This window comes from Rattus rattus, chromosome 5 (assembly GCF_011064425.1).
Source record: "Rattus rattus isolate New Zealand chromosome 5, Rrattus_CSIRO_v1, whole genome shotgun sequence".
NCBI lineage: Eukaryota > Metazoa > Chordata > Mammalia > Rodentia > Muridae > Rattus > Rattus rattus.
In genome coordinates, this window is record NC_046158.1 from 136,439,801 (window position 1) to 136,460,678 (window position 20,878).

General features: G+C 44.9%; 1 protein-coding gene across 1 annotated transcript in view; it reads right to left on the reverse strand.

The window, feature by feature from the left end:
• Positions 1–703: 703 nt before the first annotated feature.
• The window catches only part of Samhd1 (SAM and HD domain containing deoxynucleoside triphosphate triphosphohydrolase 1), a 35,440-nt gene continuing 15,265 nt past the window's right edge, over positions 704–20,878 (reverse strand). The window contains exons 6-16 of the mRNA XM_032904623.1: positions 20,269–20,339; positions 16,337–16,492; positions 14,351–14,451; positions 12,934–13,060; positions 11,167–11,258; positions 9,947–10,062; positions 8,142–8,278; positions 7,187–7,279; positions 5,480–5,584; positions 3,346–3,483; positions 704–1,180 (exon numbers count right to left, since the gene is read on the reverse strand). Coding sequence (XP_032760514.1) covers positions 1,076–1,180; positions 3,346–3,483; positions 5,480–5,584; positions 7,187–7,279; positions 8,142–8,278; positions 9,947–10,062; positions 11,167–11,258; positions 12,934–13,060; positions 14,351–14,451; positions 16,337–16,492; positions 20,269–20,339 — 1,241 coding nt within the window. The 3' untranslated portion in view covers positions 704–1,075. The remainder of the gene's footprint in view (positions 1,181–3,345; positions 3,484–5,479; positions 5,585–7,186; positions 7,280–8,141; positions 8,279–9,946; positions 10,063–11,166; positions 11,259–12,933; positions 13,061–14,350; positions 14,452–16,336; positions 16,493–20,268; positions 20,340–20,878) is intronic.

Below are 20,878 nucleotides of genomic sequence, written 5' to 3' on the forward strand. Positions count from 1 at the left end.
AGCAGTTAACTGGGGGTGTGCTTATAGCTTACAGATGAGGGTTAGTCCATCATAATCATCGTGGTGGGGAACCCAGTGCTGGTGTAGTAGACGATCAACAGGCAGAGAGAGAGACAGAGAAAGAGAGGGAGAGAGAGAGAGAGAGAGAGAAACAAAGAAAGACAGAGACACAGAGACATACAGAGAGACAAAGACAGAGACAGACACAGAGACAGACAGAGACAAATACAGAGACAGACACAGAGAGACAGAGAGACACAGAGACAGAGACATAGAGACAGACAGACAAAGACAGAGACAGACACAGAGAGACAGAGACACAGAGACAGACAGAGAGACAAAGACAGAAACAGACAGAGAGACAGAGAAAGACACAGAGACAGAGACATAGAGACAGACAGAGAGACAAAGACAGAGACAGACACAGAGAGACAGACAGAGACAAAGACAGAGACAGACACAGAGAGACAGAGAGAGACACAGAGACAGAGACATAGAGACAGACAGAGAGACAAAGACAGAGACAGACAGAGACAGAGACACAGAGACAGACAGAGAGACAAAGACAGAAACAGACACAGAGACAGAGAAAGACAGAGAGACAAAGACAGAGACAGACACACAGAGACAGACACACAGAGAGAGCCAGAGACACATAGAGAGACACACACAGAGACACAGAGAAAGACACACACACAGAGACACAGACAGAGACACACTGGATCTGGCATGGGTTTCTGAAACCTCAAAGCACCTCCGGTGACACACCTCCTCCAACAAGGCTACACGTTCTGATCCTTGTAATCCTTTCAAACAGTTGCACTCCCCGGTGACTAAGCATTGAATCATGAGCTTCTGGGGCCATTCTTATTCAAATCACCACAGGACAGATAGGGAACATTTGTTAATATTACCATTTTTTGTTGAGAATAAAAAACGACCTCCCCCCAACCCCCAACATGAGCGTACATTCAAGATACTAAGTAAAAATCACAGGTGGCCTCTAATTCTGTTTCCAAACTTAACTGTGAAGAGGCAAAGAGGTTTTTGAAAAGAACTAACTGTAGACATTCCCTTAAAACTTGAGACACGTTTTTACTTTGGATACTTCTTCGATGCAAGATGAAGTCTTTTTATTCCATTTCAGAGGCGTTATGAGAGGCGCTATAATGTCACCATCCTATTAGAGAGAGAGAGAGACAGAGAGTCAGGGCATGGAGAAAAGCCAGTCCCCATCACTGTATTTGGGCCTCTCAGGCACACACACACTTTGGTCCTGCACATAGATTGCTTCTAACTACACCTACTCCTGAGAAATTCAAAACCGTACGTGCTCTGTGACTGGGTAAAGCTAGAACACACCACGGTCCCCAGCAGATAGAGGTCTTTGTGGGGAAATGGCTGAGGCGCGGCACACCACTGCGCCTGAGTTCACACCCCTGCACGGGGCTCATGGGGAGCTGAAGCCACCCTGGAGGCCTGCTTCTCTTTCTCCTAGTCTCCTCTAAAACAAATGGCCCAGGTCTACAAATGGGGGAAGAACAGAGTGGGTAAGGGAGGACGGGGACGAATGACAACCAGAACACTGGGACTGTGACAGGTTCCAGCCACACGCACCCTTCCACGGAAGGGGCAGGCTGCTTCAGACCCACACAATGACCCGAGGAAAGGAGCATGAGCAGCAAGGCCGTCTGACCCTGCCTGCCTCCCGGGGCAAGGCTGGACTGCCCTTGCCCATTTGTCTCAGGCACTCGGCACCTATTAGTGCCACACACAAACACAGCACCCGGGTCAGCCTGGAGATGAGAGGACAGTGCAGCCCGAGTATATCCATGTCTCCTCCAACATGGGGTTACCATGCTACGGTTCCAGCTGCTGGAAGGGGCCACGGCCCCCGGACTCCCGCCTGCTCCCTCAGCCTGTCCTAGAAGGCAATGACATCACCCAGGCACTGTCTCACAGTTCCGTTTGTTCACTCAGCTCTAACAAAACTTTGGTAAGGTCCGGATGTGAAGTGTCTTCTGCTGAGCGCACCGGATCTGACTGGACAGAGCCCCTGTGAGCTGCTGTTCGTCCCCAAGGCGGCAGGCAGCATGTGTAGAGCGCCCACTTCCATCACACCTTCTGACTTCGGCTCCAGCACACGTTAGGAACACGAGCTGAAAGATTTCACTTGCTCCAGGTCAGTGGCTTCAGGCTGCCCCTTGTCCACTGGATGGCGGGGAACATCCACCACTCACTGCTGCTCCTGAAAGGGCTCAGGTCTCTGTTAGCTTTTCAGCTCTCCCCACGTTGCTTCTGTCTCAGTGCGTCCCTAGTGGCCCCTGCTGCCAGCCCTGTAAACAGCTGCTGATCTCTCTCCTCCTTTTGGGGGTTGGCTTGTAAGATTTCCCCGAGGCAGGCTTTTCTCATCTAACCAAGTCTGGTTAGATCTCCTTTTGCATCCGAAAGCACTTACCATACCACACAATTGCTTTTTACTTGTGTCTGTGGTGCACACCTGAGTGAGACGCAGGCACTCAGGAACTGTCTATCTTAGTCCTGACACAGGGCCTGGGAAGGCATATACCAAGGTCTAAGGCACTTACCACATATACCTGTGTCTCTAGTTCCCTTTTCCTTATCAAATAGGTGTGTGTATGTTTTGTGTGTGTCTAAGGTATATATGTGTATGTGTGTAGTATATGTGTTGTATATTCTGTCTATGAGGCATATATGTGGGGTGTGTGTGATGTATATGTGCATAGTGTGTATGTGTGCCGTGTGTGTTGAATGTGATGGGAATTGTGTCTATCTATGTGTATATGTGCGGTGTGTGTGTGTGGTGTATATGTGTGTGCATGTGTATATGTGTGTGTGTGCGTGTGTGTATGTGTGTGCACGTGATCTCGACTGTGCAGGCACATGTGGAAGGCAGTGCCTTCCTCAATCACTTCTCTACCTCTTTTAGAATTTTTATTTCTTATTTTATGTGTATGGTACCCACGGAGGCCAGAAGAGGGCATCAGGTCCTCTGGAACTGGAGTTACAGTTGGCTGCGAGCCGCATGTGGCTGCTGGTTGCTGGGAACTGAACCAGGGTCCTCTGGAAGAGTAGCCAGTGCTGTTACCAGCTGAGCCCCAAATTGCTACAATTTAAATGAGAACTTCTCAGTGGATGAAAAGGATGGCCTGTGCTGCTGCCTACCCACAGTCCCAAGCAGGGAGTGAAGCAGGGAAAGCAGGGCCGTGAGGAACGCAAAGCCAACCTCAGCACCACAGCAATCAGAGAGCAGCCTGAACAACTCGGGCCTGAATCACCCCAGTGCCCAGATCTCTTATTTGTAGGAGGATGAGGAAGGCCCACCTGTGGCTTGGTGAAGTCCCTGGACGCACACCACTGAATGAAGTGCTTCCCGGCGGCGTCCAAGCTCTTCTTGTCCTTCTTCTTATAGTACACGCGGATGAGCTGCTCTGCGAATTTCTGTGGCAGCAGTTGGGACACCTTTTTTTTTTTTTACAAAAAGAAAAGATTTTGTTGTAGCTTTCAGTTCACTCCTCCAAGAACTAACAAGCTGCCTCCCAGGGTCTGAGGAACCATTTTTAATGCTGAGTTAAAAGCCCAGTGCTTGGGCTGGAGACGTGGCTCAGCGGTTAAGAGCACTCACTGTTCTTCCAGAGGTCCTGAGTTCAAATCCCAGCAACCACATGATGGCTCACAACTGTCTATAAAGAGATCCGATTCCCTCTTCTAGTGTGCCTGAAGACAGCTACAGTGTACTTATATATAACAAATAAATGAATTTAAAAAAAAAAAGCTCAGTGCTCTCCTACTTTATCTCAATTATTATCCAAAGGAGAAAAACACTTACTGCAAAACGCCTCAGAATTTTATGTTAATTACTAAAAGACTGAAAGATTTACAGGACATAATTATATACATATCACAGACTCTCATATAAGATCTATAGGTAAGCATATTTAACTCGTATAACTTCAGTTGTGATCCACTAGATTTTGTAACAGGCTTCATACCAAACACAGCACCATAAATGATATTCAGCCATCAGGAGGCACTGGAAATTGGCTGTTGTTATACCTCTTCTTAAAGTCTCATGATTATAGCCTGGGCTTATCTTAAACTCAGGATCCCATGTCCTAGGTACATCTAGTAACATATATCTTATTTAAAAATTAAAAAATATTATTATTATTACTTTTGTGGATCGGGAATTGAACCTAAGGCCTCAGTGTATGCTAGGTGAATATTTTTCACAACTAGGCTCTGTTCCTAGCTCTCTTCCCCCCACCCTCCTTCCTGTTTTGAGAGGTCTCATTAGGTTGCCCAGGCTGGCCCTGAACTCACTTCATAGAACTGGCAGACTTTGAACCTGTAATCCTACAGTTTAGGCTCCTGGTATTAAGATTTCTTTATATATAGATTTTCTAGCTGGCCTCGAACTCAAAGATCCATACGTCTATGCCTCCCAAGTGCTAGGTTTAAAGGCGTGTGCCACCACGGCCTAATTAGATTTTCTAGTTAGGTCTTGCCTACTGCAACCCTGGGTGGCCTGGAACTCACTCTATAGACCAGGCTGCCCGAGACTCACGTAGCTACACCTGCCTCTGCCTCTGGAGTCCTAAAATTGAAGGTGTGTGCTATACCATGCCCAACCAGATACGGATATTTAAAATTGTTGCTTTGTTTTATTTTGAGATAGAGTCTTATGTACCCAGGCTGGTCTTTAATTCCTGATCTTTAGCTCCCCAAATGTGGGAATTACAAGTGTTGTATTAGCATAGCTGGCTCATGCTTTACTTAAAAACAATTAGTAGTTTTATTTCATATGTGTGTGTTTTACCTGTATGTACGTAGGCACACCAAATACAAACCAGTGTCCTCTTCAAGAGCTATACATACTGATAATCACTGAGCCATTTCTCTAGCCATGCCTTTTTTTTTTTTTTAAATTGGAAATAGATTTTTCTGTCACACAATGCATGAGGACCAGTTCTCCCTCCCTCCACTCCTCTCAGCTCCCCGCCCCCACCCCCCCCTCCCCGGAACCCCCCCCCTCCTCCATCTCCCCTCAGAAAAGAGCAGGCCTCCAAGAGACAACAACCAAATATGACAAAACAAAACACACTCAGACAAGGCAGAAGCCCTCACACAGAAGCTGGACAGGGTAGCCCAACAGGAGGACAACAGGGCCAAGAGCAGGTGGCAGTCAGGGACATACCGCTCCCACAGTTAGGCGTCCCAGAGAGACACCAAGCTAACAGCCACAGCACAGCGGAGCTGCTGAGGACCTGGTGCAGACCCAGGCAGGTTGGGGAGCCCATGTGAGCCCTGCTTAGCTGATTCAGTGGGCCGTGCCCTTTCTGGGTTTTTTAACAGTACACACCGACTTTACAACCTGATTAACGTTGACGAACATAAACTGACTTTAAGAATTGCCAAACATATACCCCTAGAGAGACTTCTCTCACGTGGCCGTTACCTGGTCTTTAGTGATTGTGACTGCTTGCCTGCTGTCACTCTTACAATAGAAGTGAACATTATCAATTGGGTTCTTGTCTTCCATCCCGTAATCCATATTGATAACCTTAATTAAAACAACGAACAGGTAAGCAATCACATAACGAGGAATGAACGGAGCCCTCTGGGAGCTCAGAAGTAGGGATACTGCAAGTGTCACACATGGGAATGAAAATAACTCTGGCACAGGCCCACCTTGGGGGATATGGTTTAGGAACTTGGGTGGAGCGGGGGGCATCTGTGAGTATTCAACTAAGTAGAGTACAAAGGCATTGTCTACTGTGTACAGACACCGACAGACAGTTCCGACCTCTGTGTACGCATGGGCATGTGCAAGGAGGCCAGGGGGCAACTTTGGCTGGCATTCCTCAGACGCCACGCACTTCACTTCTCTGAGACAGGCTCTCTCACTGGCTGGCACTCATGAAGTCACTTAGGCTGGAGGCCCAGTGAGCCCCAGGAGTCCTCTTGTCTTTGTGCCCCTAGTTCTGGTCTGACAAGTGTGTAGTGCCATGCTGTGTGTCTGTGAGTGTCTGTGTGTGAGTTTGTATGTGTGTGTCTGTGAGTGTATGTGCATGTGTGTGTGCGTGTGTGTGTGTGTGTCAACCTTTTTTGTTTTGAAGTGGACTCTGAAGATAGAACTCAGGTCCTTGTGCTAACATGGCTAGTGGAAATTCGTGGCAGGCGTGCTTGCCTGGGACAGTGACTTTATAAGTGAGCAGGAATGAGCCGGGAAGGAGGGAAAGGATTTCCAGGCAGTAAAAGGTGCTCTGAAGCATAACACTGAGACTGCCTGATGGCTTTGTCACACTGAAATCACTGACAGTCTTGGAGAGAAGTCTGCTTTCAGACAGAGGAGGGAGAGAGAGAGAGAGAGAGAGGGGGGGAGAGAGAGAGAGGGGGAGAGAGAGAGAGAGAGAGAGAGAGAGAGAGAGAGAGAGAGAGAGAGAGAGAGTGTGTGTTATACACGTATGAGAGCATGCACTGGGAATTGAACTCAGGGCCTAGACCCAGTCCCAGATTCTAGAACATTTTCAATTTCAGGTTTCAGATTTTAGATAAGGGGTACTTAACCTAGACCTGGAGAAAAACCTAAGAATCTAGAAGGTTTTTCCTGAGTTTGCCCCTGAAGGAGAGAAAAGGCAGCAAGGTAAGTGTAGCGTGGCCTTCTTCAGGTGGAAGACTGCTGACCCTAATGGGAAAGCCGGCAGGAGGAGGGGCAGACAGGCAGTGCAGTGCTCTGCAGGGGGCACGAATGGAGAATGGGCTCCAGAGTTGCACAGCCAAGCGTGTGGGCACCAGCCACATACATGACTAGGCTGGCCTCGAACTCATAGAGATCCGCCTACCTCTGCCTTCCAAGTGCTCTGCCTACCCCCTTCCCTGAAGGGAAGGCATTTTTTTTTTTTTAATTATTTCTTTTTTTTTTTTTTTAAAGATTTATTTATTATATATAAGTACACTGTAGCTGTCTTCAGACACACCAGAAGAGGGCATCGGATCCCATTACAGATGGTTGTGAGCCACCATGTGGTTGCTGGGATTTGAACTCAGGACCTTTTGGTAAAGCAGTCAGTGCTCCTAACCACTGAGCCATCTCTCCAGCCCGGCATTTTTTTTTTAAAAAACACCAATTTTCACTCAATCTATTCTTGGGCCCACAACTTACATCAACGATGAAATCTTCAGCCTTTAGTTCAACATCCGGGGCAATTTCAGGTTTGGCGTCAGCAACTTCTTGGGCAAGCTTGTCATACTCTTCCTAGAAGAGAGAAGACTCCCCAGTTAGGATCCAGTTTGTCATTAAGCACTTGTACCACAGTTACATCACTTCTCATCTTGAGCAAAGAAAACAGAGACACCCAGACAAAGTGGTTCCAGTACATGCTAGCTTGAAACAAACAGGGCACTTTTCATTAAGAAATAAACAAACAAAAGCAACCAACAGGGTTTGGAGAGAATGTGGCATTTATGTATTTATAGCTCCCTCCTGGGGCTTTTGTAGTGACTAGTGTTGCAAGCGGCCCCTGTGACCTTATGCCAGCATTTCTCCAGTAACCTGTTATAGTGTAGCAAGCACCTCTTTCCCAGTCCTTCTGTATTTTTGGCCCCATAGGATACAAATGACAAAATCTCAGGAGCTGACTGGTTCCTGAGCAATGACAGACTTTTAATAGTTAAGTTTTAGGAGAGTCAAAAGTTAAAGGTCAACTTTTTACTGCACAGTGCCCAGTGCCTCTAACCGGCATTCTTCAAGGGTCAAACGATAGACAAAAATGACTTCTCCGAGCCTTGGTGACGTTTACATGGGTCTTGTTTTGAGGGATTTCTACCTTAGATATTAATTTTCTAGTGATCTATCTAAAGTTTGAGGCCCTTATCAAATCCGAGAGCACATATTTACAGCTGCCTAGACTCCCTTTGGGTCCTACCTGACTGCTTTCAGGAGCTATTTTACTACTGTTTAGCCTCAGTTTCTCATCTGGTAAAGGGTCCTGGGACTAGCAAGAAGATTAAATGAGAATAAACAGGTTACTGTGATAGATTAATTAATGGCTTGTTCTTGAGGATAGAGACTCGATCAACCCTCCACTAACAGCAGGATAGCTGGTGACTCAACTTACCTTTCTAATCTTCTCACGCTTCGGCTGGGTCTCACCCAAATACTTGTACAGATTACGGCATTCAATGTTCCTTAAAATATTCCGGGCCTCAGACAACTGTGGATCCGTGGAGTATAAAATCTCCAGAAAGATGTTATCTGTCAATGGGGTGGAATTTCATTCACATTAAGATGATGGTAGGATGTAAAGACAATCCACTGGGGTCCTGAAATGGTCTTAACAAGGCAGGAACATTATGACTGTTATGCTAAGAAGGTGGTAGTAAGAGGAGGGGAGAAAGGCAAGTGCAGAAGTGGGGAAGAGGAACTAAGAGTGTAGTGGAACCAAGGGCTGGAGTTGGAGCGGGCAGTGCACAGAGCCTAACTTATTACAGCTGCCCATGCATTTCTGTAAATGAGACGCGGTCTTGCTACTTAGTCTCAGGTGGCCTTAAACATTTACAAACAACATTATGTCTAGGATCTACTTAAAATAGCCATCTCCTTTTGCAGAAGGAGATGTGTGGAAAAAAGTCTGTGCTGATAACAGCTGGAGCTAGAGTGACTGGAACACGCAAGTTTGTAAAGTGACTTAATTTTAATTTTCCTTTTTAAGTTTTAAAATATTTTATTCTATGATCATAATAGAAGAGGAAAAAAACCTCTCTTCTTTCAATTTTCTTTAAAAGATTTCTAATTAAAATAGCCTTCAACCGAATTCATTATCGCCATTTTTCCACACAAACACTTTATGTGCATACAATTTTCTTGGTTTGTGTTTCCGATTTTAGAGAAGGTCTCATTCTTAGGGGAGCTTGAGCTCACGATGGAGCTCAGGTTGGTCTCCAACTTGTGGTAATGCCCACTACTTATAGTGGGTTTATGGTGTAAACCACTGCATCTGGCTGTGTGCACACAATTTTTTTTTTTTTAATTCTTTTTTTTTTTTTCAGAGCTGGGGACCGAACCCAGGGCCTTGCGCTGCTAGGCAAGCGCTCTACCACTGAGCTAAATCCCCAACCCCACAATTTTTTTTTATTAAATATTTGAACGTTGCAGTATGTATCACTCAAGAACAAGAGCACTTTTCTAAACATAAATAAATGGACCAGGAAATGTAGCGGTGATATTTTTTTAAAAAATTGTTAACTTGTCTTAATAATGTAACTCCAGTTTTTCACTATTAGTAACAGTGAAATCAAGCAAGTATGTAAATAAATTAACGACCACACACTTTTAGTCTTAAAATCTTCTTTAGAACAATTGTTCACATATTCTGGAACAGATCAGATCAGAACAGATCTGGGAGCCATGCACTGCTACCATGAGGTGCTGTTGAATCTGATCAGATGATTAAGGTAATAATCCTCAGATTTCTCCACTATAAACCATTTTTTGGGGGGGGGGGTGCTGGAGATTGGACCCAGGGCCTCATCTGTCATTCCTATCCACCATCAGCTCTTAATCAACAACCTGCTGGATTTCAGACTGTATGATACCCTAAGGTTTCAGCCTTTGACTTAGTGCTCAGTGCTGACAAGGTTTTTGTTTGTTTTTTGGTTTTTTTTGGTGGGGGTGGGGGTTTGTTTTAGTTTATTTTTTTTTAGTATTAATCTAGACGTACTAAATAACAATAATATTGTATATGTGGCAAGTATACAAGAGGAACTGTAACACCTACTTTAAGAATTATGTTTTGTAATTTCACGTGTGTGTGTGTGTGTGTGTGTGTGTGTGTGTGTGTGTGTGTGTGTACACTTCCTCTTCTCTGCCCCAAAGGGCAGTTAACATCATAGCCAACAGGCTGCATGTGTCTTGAGTTCTTACCTGTCAGCTTACTGAAGGCTTCCATGTCATCAATGGCTGTGGAAATTCGAAACTTCTTCCCTTCGGTCCCTGTAATCTCCACGTGGGGGTTTGCTTTGAGGAAAGCTTCAGTAATCCTAAAACCATTGTGTAAAAACACAGAAGGACATTTTGAAGATTTACTTTACATCTTGCTGAAAAGGATTCTTCTAGTTTAAGAAAACAAATAAGGTGCTATCTGCGTTTGAAAGACAACTGTTTATGACTGTGAGTTGCATCCCTACTGTGTTCCAGGCACTAGAGCAGGGGTTTAGGGGCCTTGAGTTGCATCCCTACTGTGTTCCAGGCACTAGAGCAGGGATTCAGAGGTCTTGAGTTGCAAGCCTACTGTGTTCCAGGCTCTACAGCAGGGGTTTAAGGGCCTTGAGTTGCATGCCTACTGTGTTCCAGGCTCTACAGCAGGGGTTTAAGGGCCTTGAGTTGCAAGCCTACTGTGTTCCAGGCTCTACAGCAGGGGTTTAAGGGCCTTGAGTTGCATGCCTACTGTGTTCCAGGCAGGACAGCAGAGCTTCAGGAGCCTTTATCTCATTTGGTTTTTCCAATAATAAGTATACTCAGCCCCAATTTTATAGGTGCAGAAACAACATGATTTTCCTTTAAACAAGGTCAGAAGAAATGTATTAAGCTTCGAACTAAAGGCTCTCTCTGACTCTGAACTGAAAACAAAATTACCTAAACTCTTTTCTTCCCTTGAGACAAGGTCTCAGACTAACTTTAAGGTTGCTACATACCTGAAATGACCTTGAACTCTGCCTGCCTGCCTGCCTGTCTGTCTGTCTGAGTGCTGGCATTGCAGACATCTGCTATCATATTCGCTTTACTTTTTTCTTTTTTCCTTTTTTTGACAGAATTTTTTTTTTTTTTTTTTTTTTTCCGGAGCTGGGGACCGAACCCAGGGCCTTGCGCTTGTTAGGCAAGCGCTCTACCACTGAGCTAAATTCCCAACCCGACAGAATTTTTCTACATAGCCTGGCTATGCTGGAACGTACTTTGTAGACCAGGTTGGTCTTGATCTCACACAGATCTGCCTACCTCTGCCTCCAGATGCTAGGATCAAAGGTGTGTACCACCAAGCCTGGCTTCCGCTAGGCTTCTCTTATGTTATACAGCGTGCACTGGGAATGCTAACGTGGCAAAGCACCGTGTAAACTTTTAGAGTGAGGTAACATTGACGATCTTACATTATATCGATGAGGTTGCCGATTTTGTGCTGATAAGCTCTGCGGTGTAAGCAGTTGCGTGTGTGGAACATGTCATACAGGTTTCCAACCTCCTGCAAGGAAACAGACATGGAATCGCAGGATCAGATTGTATCTGCCTTTGTTTGGGAAAGGATCTCACTGTGTGGCTGTCCTGGAACTCACAGACATCCACCTGCCTCTGCCTCCTGTGTGCTGGGATTAAAGGACCCAGAAAGACATTTCCTATAGTGTAATTCCATACCACTTCTTAAGCTCCATATCATCCAGTAAGGACCTAACAGGGTTGAAATTCCAGTTTTGTATATTATTTAACTCAACCCTTCTACATATCTCACTGACCTCTCTTGTTAAATAGCAAAGTGTGGTTTGTCCCTCCGAAACCCACATCCAAGTTCAGTCCCTAAAGTAACATTGGTGAGAGAGTGGGAGGCCCTTAAGAGGCGATAACACTATCACAGCTCTGATCTCACGATCCCGTGAGATGACTAGATTGGTTTGTGGGGGGAGGCTGTTATGAGGCCAGCCTGACACTGCCCCTTCTGCTTCTTGGCAGGGTTCTTGTGTGCCCTTCTGGCTTTTACCATGCATGGAACAGCACATGACCCATGTCAGAAGCAGAGCAAACGCTACTACCATGCTATTTAATGTCCTCTGGAAGTGTGAGGTAGATAAACCCTTTTCTTTATAAATTGCACAGGCTCGGGTATTTCGTTATGGCAACAGAATGCAGACGGAAACCAACGAAGTGATAGCATACACATAGGGTCATGAGGATCCAGTTGACCTCTCAGGAACACCTGAAGCCCACCCAGCATAAGACTCAATAAACACTGGATTTAATTTTATTATTATTGTTATTGCTTAACAATGTAATGGGAGGGGGTGGCTGGAGAGATGGCTCAGGGGTTAGAAGCACTGACTGCTCTTCCAGAGGTCCTGAGTTCAATTCCCAGCAACCACATGGTGGCTCACAACCATCTGTAATGGGATCTGACGCCCTCTTCTGGTGTGTCTGAAGAGAGCTACAGTGTACTCACATACATAAATAAGTAAATTTTAAAAATGACAGAGCTTTAAAAAAAAAAAGAAATAGAAGAAAAAAGCGGTAAGACACTTAGAGGCTAAGCATTAAGACGGGCCACAGAGATGGCTTAGTGGAATCTGCTATTCTTTCATGTTTGGCATGTTTGGCAAGGCAGGCTGCCTGTGCCTCAGCTCCAGGGCACATGATGCCCTCTTCTGGCCTCTAGGGGAACGCGTGCTCATGCACAGACACATAATTACAAGTGATAATAAGTCTTCTGTTTTAAAGAGTTTGTGGGACTAACGAGATGTCACTAGTCCTTGCTGCACAACCATGGGGACCTGGGTTCTGATCCCAGGGTCTGTGTAATAAGCTGGGTGTGGTCTCCTGTGGATCTGCAGCCCCAGTGAGGAGGGAGACAGAAGCAGGAGGATGACTAGTAAACACCCATGAGGTGTAGGGAGAGAACCGGAAGTGAGGGGTAAGGCAGAGAGTGTGCAGGAGCGCAGCCTCTGTGTGCACTCCCTCACACGGGTGTGCAGAGCAGGCACACACACAGACCACACACATGCACATGATCTAAAAAGTCACTCACAAGAAATAAAGGGGAGAGAGAGGAGGAAGGAAATGAAAGAAAGGAAAGATGGTTTCTGGATTCTTCCAGATTCCTGGATGATTATCTCCAGATTCCAGACGGAGAACTGTATTCTTATGGAGCTCACCTTTTCTCTGGTACAAATGTGCTTCACCTTATGTGCCCGGGTCTCGTCGTCCACTTCACAGATACGGGCAAACTTAATGAAGCGCTTGTAATCAAAATTATTTTGGATTCCAAGATGGTGACAGTCTCTAGAAAGTTCCAAAGCAGAGATAAGAAACATTTCAGCAAGGAAGCTGCCTTAAACACAGATACTACATTTCATTTCCTTTCTTTTCTTTCTTCCTTTCTTGTTTTAACTCTGAACCAAGCTTCGGATGTACCAGCTGACAGAACGCTGGTCGGAGACTGAAGAATATGCTGAGGGGCACAGGGTGATAACTGAGCCAAGAGTCAGTGGGGAAATTTTCTGGAAGATGTTAGGGGATTGGCTACAGAATAAAAGACTGGAAAGTTATCACCGAGGGACAGTGTGTGGATGCTGGGTTATGGATTGTAAACCAATAGTAACAAGGCAGTTATGAAACAGCGAGGGAACTTTAAATCCTAACCCTATGTTAAGTAATACCTTAGTCAGGAGTGATGGAACACACCTTTACTCCCGGCACTCCGGAGGCAGAGGCAGGAAGATCTCTGAGTTTGAGACTGGTCTGATTTACACAGTGAGCTCCAGGACGGCAAGGACTACAAAGTGAAACCCTGCCTCAAAAAAACCAAAAACCAAACAACAACAACAACAACAACAAAAAACAACCTTCAAACAATTGCAGAGTGCTTTTAGATTTAACAGGGACACTTTATTTACAGATCCACACGGACACGTTTTGCCACGAGATGCTCTGTAGCCTGAGATTTACTTCAAGTTAATGGGAGATCACTCAGGCGGCAAAGGCAGGCGGATCTCTATGTGCACTGAGGGCCAGACTGGTCCGCACAGTGAGACCCTGTCTTAAAATCAGAATAAAATAATGAGTGTAGAATAAACAACCAAAAAGATTGGCCACAGGAGCCAGAGTGTTGTGGCTCATGCCTTTAATCCCAGCACTTGGGAGGCAGAGGTAGGCAGATTTCTATGAGTCTAAGGACAACCTGGTCTGTGTAGTGAGTTCAAGGCCAGCCAAGCCATATAGTGACACCTATGTCAACCAGCAAAAGATCATGTACTGACGGCCATAGCAACATGAGACACGAGCTCCCGGAAGGCCTTCATGTTGTTCTCGCTTAAATCCTTCAGTAAGTTTAAGAACAAAGTCTTGACCGTGAAGAAGAAAGCAAACTGAGAAAAAGGGAATTTTTCCCAGTTCAAAATGAGACCATCTTCTACCTTGACCCAGCTTGAGAGCTAACCTGACACCCAGAAGGAGTGATGGCGGCTCAGGAAGCGGGCAGGATCACAGAGCCCAACTTCCGGTTAAGCCGGCTGAGCCCTACCTCTACATTTACACAAAGGTTTTTAGCGCCGTTTCTGGCTCAGTGCGTACCTGGCAAAATAGTCCCATTTGTCCACATCGATGCCGTTTCTTTTGTTAGCCACTATCTCGTACAGGAAGCTCTTCTTGGCGGGGCGCCCCTTATACGGCCACTGGAAAACAAGAGAATCTCATGGAGGATTTAGGTAGACACGGATCTATTTATAAGCAACCGTAGCGATCTGCAGATTGTAAACGGGACACTGAAGTTTGAAGAAGATGATCTTTCTCCTTCTCGCTTCTAACGAAGTAGTGAGGAAAAGAAATGGTGAAGTGCACGCTATGCTCTGCTGGTAACACCAAGTCTCACAGCGGGAGATGCAGCTCTGGCGTGGAGGCGTGCACCAGTGAGGGTCAAATGTCAGGCACAATAATAAACAAGTAAATCAGAAGTCTATAAAGGGTTGGTGGGATGGCTTAGCAAAGTAAGGGCTCTTGGGTTGGGGATTTAGCTCAGTGGTAGAGCGCTTGCCTAGCAAGCTCAAGGCCCTGGGTTCGGTCCTCAGCTCTGATTTAAAAAAAAAAAAAAAAAAAAAATTGGGGTTGGGGATTTAGCTCAGTGGTAGAGCACTTGCCTAGCAAGCACAAGGCCCTGGGTTCGGTCCCCAGCTCCGAAAAATAGAAAATAAAAAAAAAAAAAATTCAAAGTAAGGGCTCTTGCTACCAACCTGACTACCTAGTTCTAATCCCCAGGACCCACAAGGCGGAAGGAGAGAACAGACTCCAGAAAACTGTCCTGTGACTTCTACATGTAGCACATACACAAACAGATAAGTAAAAGTGTAACTTAAATTTTTATATAAATGAAATACTGAGCCTTCCAGTGCCGCCGAAAGGGTACTACTAATAAATTTCCTCAAACCAACAATATTTTTATTTAATTATGAACTAGTAAAAAAAATGTTCCTTAAATGGCAAACCTTGAATTTATATATTAAAATAATAATGTCTTTCACTAGGTGTGGTGACACATATCTGTAATCTCAGCACCCAGGAGACTGAGGCAGGAGGATTATGACTTCAAAGTCAGCAGGGGCTACAGAGCAAGACTCCTCCCCACCCCTGCCCTGGGAAACGAAAACAATCCCTCCCTCTGTGTGCATACATGTATATGTATTTATATATGTATATAAAAATGTTTCTCTTAGCTCCTCCTCTCCGATTTTGTTGTTGTTTTTACCCAGTACCCCAGGCTATCCTGGAGCTTGCTCTATAGACCAGGCTGGCCTCGACCTCCACCTGTCTCCGAACTCAGCTTTCTTTTTGTTTTGGACAGAGTCTTACATAACCAGACTCGCCCTGAGTTCATTTTCCAGGCGAGGAAGAACTTTACCTTCGCCTCTCTTCCTCCTCTTCCACCTCTCTATTGACAGACCCCAATAACCATGTGCCAGCACAGCATTTTTTCAAAACAGTACCCACGTGTGCACACATACAAGATGCACCAGTACCCACGTGTGCACACATACCAGATGTACCAGAGGTCACAGTGCTGGGGTTACAAGCCTGTGTCCAGCCATGCTTTTTATTTTTAATTAAATTTCTGTTGTTTTGTTTACTTGAGACAGGCTCCCCCTACAAAGGGCTGGCTGTCCTGGAACTGTCTATGTAGACCAGGCTGGCCTCTGCCCCTTGAGTGGTGGAACTAAAGGTATCTGTGACCAAGTATGGCTTTTGACATGGGTGATGGGGATCTGAACTCAGATACTCATGCTTGCATAGCTCTCTTACCACTGAGCCATCTCTCCAGCCCAAGATGTATACGTCCACATTTTGATCCTCTTGCTTCTGCATCCCAAGTACTGAGGCTGCAGACGCTAACTATCGTTTGGGGGAAATAATGTCTAACGAACTCAAGATCAGGGAAAAAGACATCACTCGTGTATATTAGAAGGCAAATGCATGTAACTTACATTTCAACATTTAGCACTCCTACAACAGGACCAGATCAGACAGGAAGTACCAGCTGGCTCTAATTAACACGAATTAAAAACTTACCAAGCAGTCTTTGACTGGCGATACAGGTGGTCCCATAATTTGTTCCTTGATAAAGGTAATGTCTTCTTCAGGGACGAGACCATAGTTCTTCATGACAAGTTTGAGTTCATTAGAGTTAACCAGATGCTCAAACATCTCAACTGAGCCCTGTTCATGCTGGGAAAAGTCAATATAACATGGCTCATTACGGATTCTCAACATCAGGGGCTCTAACTAAACAGATTGCTCTGGATTCTAACTGTCTAGTTTCCAACTACATTGTAACAGCTTTTAAATTAGTCAATTTTTGTGTCACTATTTTACTTGTTTATAGAACATTTTCATTTGGTTGGTTGGTTTTTTGAGACGGGATCTGTCTATGTAGCTCTGGTTGGCCAGGTACTTGCTACATAGACCAGGTTGGCCTTGAACTCACAGAGATCCACCTGTCTCTGCCTTCTGAGTGATGGAACTAAAGGCATGAACCATCACGTCTAATCACAACTTATATTAGTTTTTAAAATGCGCAATGGGAGGGGGGGTCTCGCTGAAGCGTTCTCACAGATACTTCCTCTTACTGATCCTCTTCCCCTGGACTACAAAACCTTTTTATACAAGTTTATTATTTCATAAATACAGTGAATATACATTATGAAATATAATAGTGTATATCATTGACAGAATGACTATCACTCCGAAATTTAGGGTTTGTTTTTTTTCCCATCAACAGAAGAACATGTGACTTGAAAAGCTGTTTGTTAGTGCTTCCACCTTGTGGTCAAGAAGGGTATTGCACTGCCAGTAAAAAAGTGTCTCCCAGCTCTGGTGTAGGATCTGAATTGAATTCTCAAATCTGTCACCTGGTTGCTCAGGTCTCTGCTCACTTGTCACAATCACTGCAAAGACCAAATGACCCCTAGAGACATCCGCTATCGTACATCTTACCAAAACTGACTCAAAGCGAAAACAAACTTGGAATGATCCTATAACTATTTTGAATTGGCTCAATTATCAACAGATATATCTGTTCATAATTCACAGATATCTTATCAGCGTAGGTTAACATGATAATGTGTCGTCCAGTTTGAGGAAAGGTCTCATTACATGACCCACGTTGACCTAAGCTCACTACACAGCCTGGACTGGCCTAGAACTTGCAATCGTCTCCTTGTGGCCTCTAGAATAATTACAGTAGAATGCTGGATCACACCGCATGCATTCACATACACAATCATGGTTCTACGGACAAAAACCCATCACACAGCAATAGCAGTTAGGAAAGTGTGAAACACAGGGCTGGAGAAGTGGCTCAGAGGTTAAGAGAACCTGCTTTTCAAGCTGAGGATCTGGGCTCGGGTCTCAGCGCCAGCACGCAGACCCGCAGGCGTAAGGGAATCCAACGCCCTGTTCTCACCTCTGTACCAGGCACGCACGCAGGTCATACACACACACAGGTATGCATACAGGCAACACATATACGAAATAAAAATGAGTAATTTTAAAAATCCTGTGAAACAGAATCTGGGAAATAATTTTTTAAAAAAAAAAAGTGTGAAAAAGAATCTAGGAAGATTCATTATATACGGGAAGATTTAAAGTGTTGATAATTGAGATCCACGAGGAAAGGATTCAACAAACATTATCTCAGAAGCTGAGGCTATGACCTAGAGGTAAAGGGCTTGCTTAGCATGCACGAGGGCCTTAGTTCAACTCACAGAACTGCAGAAACGACAGTTACAAGATGAAACTGAACAAGTGTCCCTGTAAATAAAGGGAAGACTACATTTGTACTATTCGTATAGAAGAAGTATTCTACATGAGGCAAAGTATGAAATGAAAAAGGCAAATAGATTTTTTAACGGCTGGGGATAGAGCTTAGTGGTACAGTGCTTATCTATTGTGTGTAACGTGTGTATTTGATCCCTGTTACATACACACACACACACACACACACACACACACACACACACACACGGCACACACACAATAACGAGAGAGTAGCTCCTAGGTCCTGTCAGATCAATCCTGTTGGAGAACAAAATTGTAAACTCTGGACACCTAACTCCCTAACTATACTGTACACCGGCCAAAAGCTAGATGTTAAGAGGGAGTTAAAGTAGGAGGAGACAGGCCAAGGGCTACCTATACACAGGGTGAGGTCGTGGACTGGCATCTGGAATTTTCACACACTGCTTGTGAGAGTGCAAGACAGAACATACTGGAAGACCCAGGTAAAGGAACCCCTGGCCCATGCAATCCTCAGCAATCTTACCCTAAGGTGCTCAGGTAAGAGACGCGAGAACGTATTTCCACCAAACTGTTAGGCGGTGTCACGCATAGCAACGTCAGATGTAGTAGCCCAAATCCAAAGACAATGTGGAGGTTGACAAAAGGAGAGAGAGCAAACCACGGCACGTATACTAGGATACGGGTGGAGCAGTAAAAAGCCACCAACATGCCGGAGTCTCGAAATCATTATACAGCAGGGAATCTGACTGTACTGACAGTGCCAGGGATCACACCTGAAGGATCGACTGTTAGCAAGCCATCTCTCACTGAGCTGCACGCTTACCCATTATTCAACTGTTCAAATGGGTAAAGGAAGTCAGTCTCTCTCTCTCTACACACACACACACACACACACACACACACACACACACCTCTCCCTCCGCCCCCTCACACACACACACAAAGTGCAAACAACAGGAAATCATATTTGCAACAGATTAGACAATACAAGGGAAACCAAGACACCAAGTCTGAGAGGAGACAGACTAAGCTGTGCGCATGCTCTGCTGTGGGTTTGATTCCCAGCATCACAGAAAACAAGCCAGGCCACAGGGAGGGCTTTCCGAACGATGAGAATGGGCCACATCCCCACTGCATGTGTACACTTCCAAGCTCAAGTCAGCTCTGCACAGTCTCAGCCGGGAGTCATAGTACGCGCTTTATATCCCAGCTCTAGAGAAACGGAAGCAGGCAATCTCCTGGTTTCAAGGCCAGCTTGGTCTCCAAGGCCACCTTGTCTCAAAATAAAAGCACCACCACAAAAATCTGTGTAATTTAGTGAATGCAATATACTCCAAAAAAAGGCAGAGAAAAAAAAAACGGTTTGGCATAAGCTTTCGGCCAAGGTTCCTGTGCTTTTTCCTTCCCAGTGTAGTAGAAACCAGGAAGTCAATTTCATTTCTCAGGAACTGCTTCAAAATGTCCAGGTTCATCACCAGTAAATGTGAAATTATAAAGGGTTCACTTAAAGCTTGGGGTGAGGGGCGTAACATCTCAGCATTGGGGAGGCTGCGGCAGAGGAGTGGTCAAAGTCAATCTAGACTATACAGGAAAACCCTGTATTAAAAACAAACGCTCAATGACTAAAACCAGCGACACTTAACTATACCAAAATAAAAACTGAAGCTGGGCTTTAAAAACAAACTCTAGGGGCTGCAGAGATGGCTCAGAGGTTAAGAGCACCAACTGCTCTTCCAGAGGTCCTGAGTTCAAGTCCCAACAACCACATGGTGGTTCATAATGACCTATAATGAGATCTGGTGCCTGAGGATTCTGGTTCTGCAGGCAGAATGCTGTATACATAAAATAAATAAATATATATATATATACATATATATATATATATCAATCAACTGCAGTAATGTGACAGAGTAGAAAGGATGCTGCTCTGAACCAGGAGGGCTGGCTGTCTAGGGCTGGTCCACCACTCCATGGCTATGTGCAGTCAAGCACATCTCTATGTTCCTGAGGACTCTGAACAGAAGTTAAGGTTCTTTCTCCACAGGCTACTGTGAGGACTGAAACAGCCACAGGTGAACAGAAGGACCCTGAATGCTGTTCCAGGGAAGGATGCTGGAGCACAGAGAGGGAAAACAGAGAATTTAGTTGAGTAACTAGATAAGATTCTGTTTCTTTTCACTGACTTTGGGACACGGAATACATACCCTCCACTTTATGTCTGGGCGAGCAAGTGGGATAAATCTTCCATCAAACATATGGGAGAATGGCCCATGACCTAAAAACAAAAGCAGCCTTCAAATAAAAAAATATTTGTAAATTGGTAAAAACTGAATTCTTTTTTTCTTTTTTCTTTTTTTCGGAGCTGGGGACCGAACCCAGGGCCTTGCGCTTGCTAGGCAAGCGCTCTACCACTGAGCTAAATCCCCAACCCCAAAAACTGAATTCTTAAAAAAAAAAATTGTTTTTAAGTTTACTTTGAATATCTGTTACTGTTAATAATATATAAATTAACAAAGCAAAACAAAACAAAAAGGACAAATCTGCCCTTTCAATTTTCTAGAACACAGAATAAGAGGCAAGGCCATATCATATTGGAAAGTTAACACTCCTTAGATCTGTCTCCTGTTTTGAATTTACTACAAGGAATACTAAAGAGTTTTCATAAAATAATCAAGGTTTATTTATTTCGGGCTAGGGTTGCAGCTCAGAGGGAGAGCAAAGGCCTAGCACGTACAGGTCCTGCGTTTGAGTCTGACAGCCCAAACCAAAATGCATAGAAGAGCCAAGCATCTTCTAAGAAGGGCTGCCGAGCCT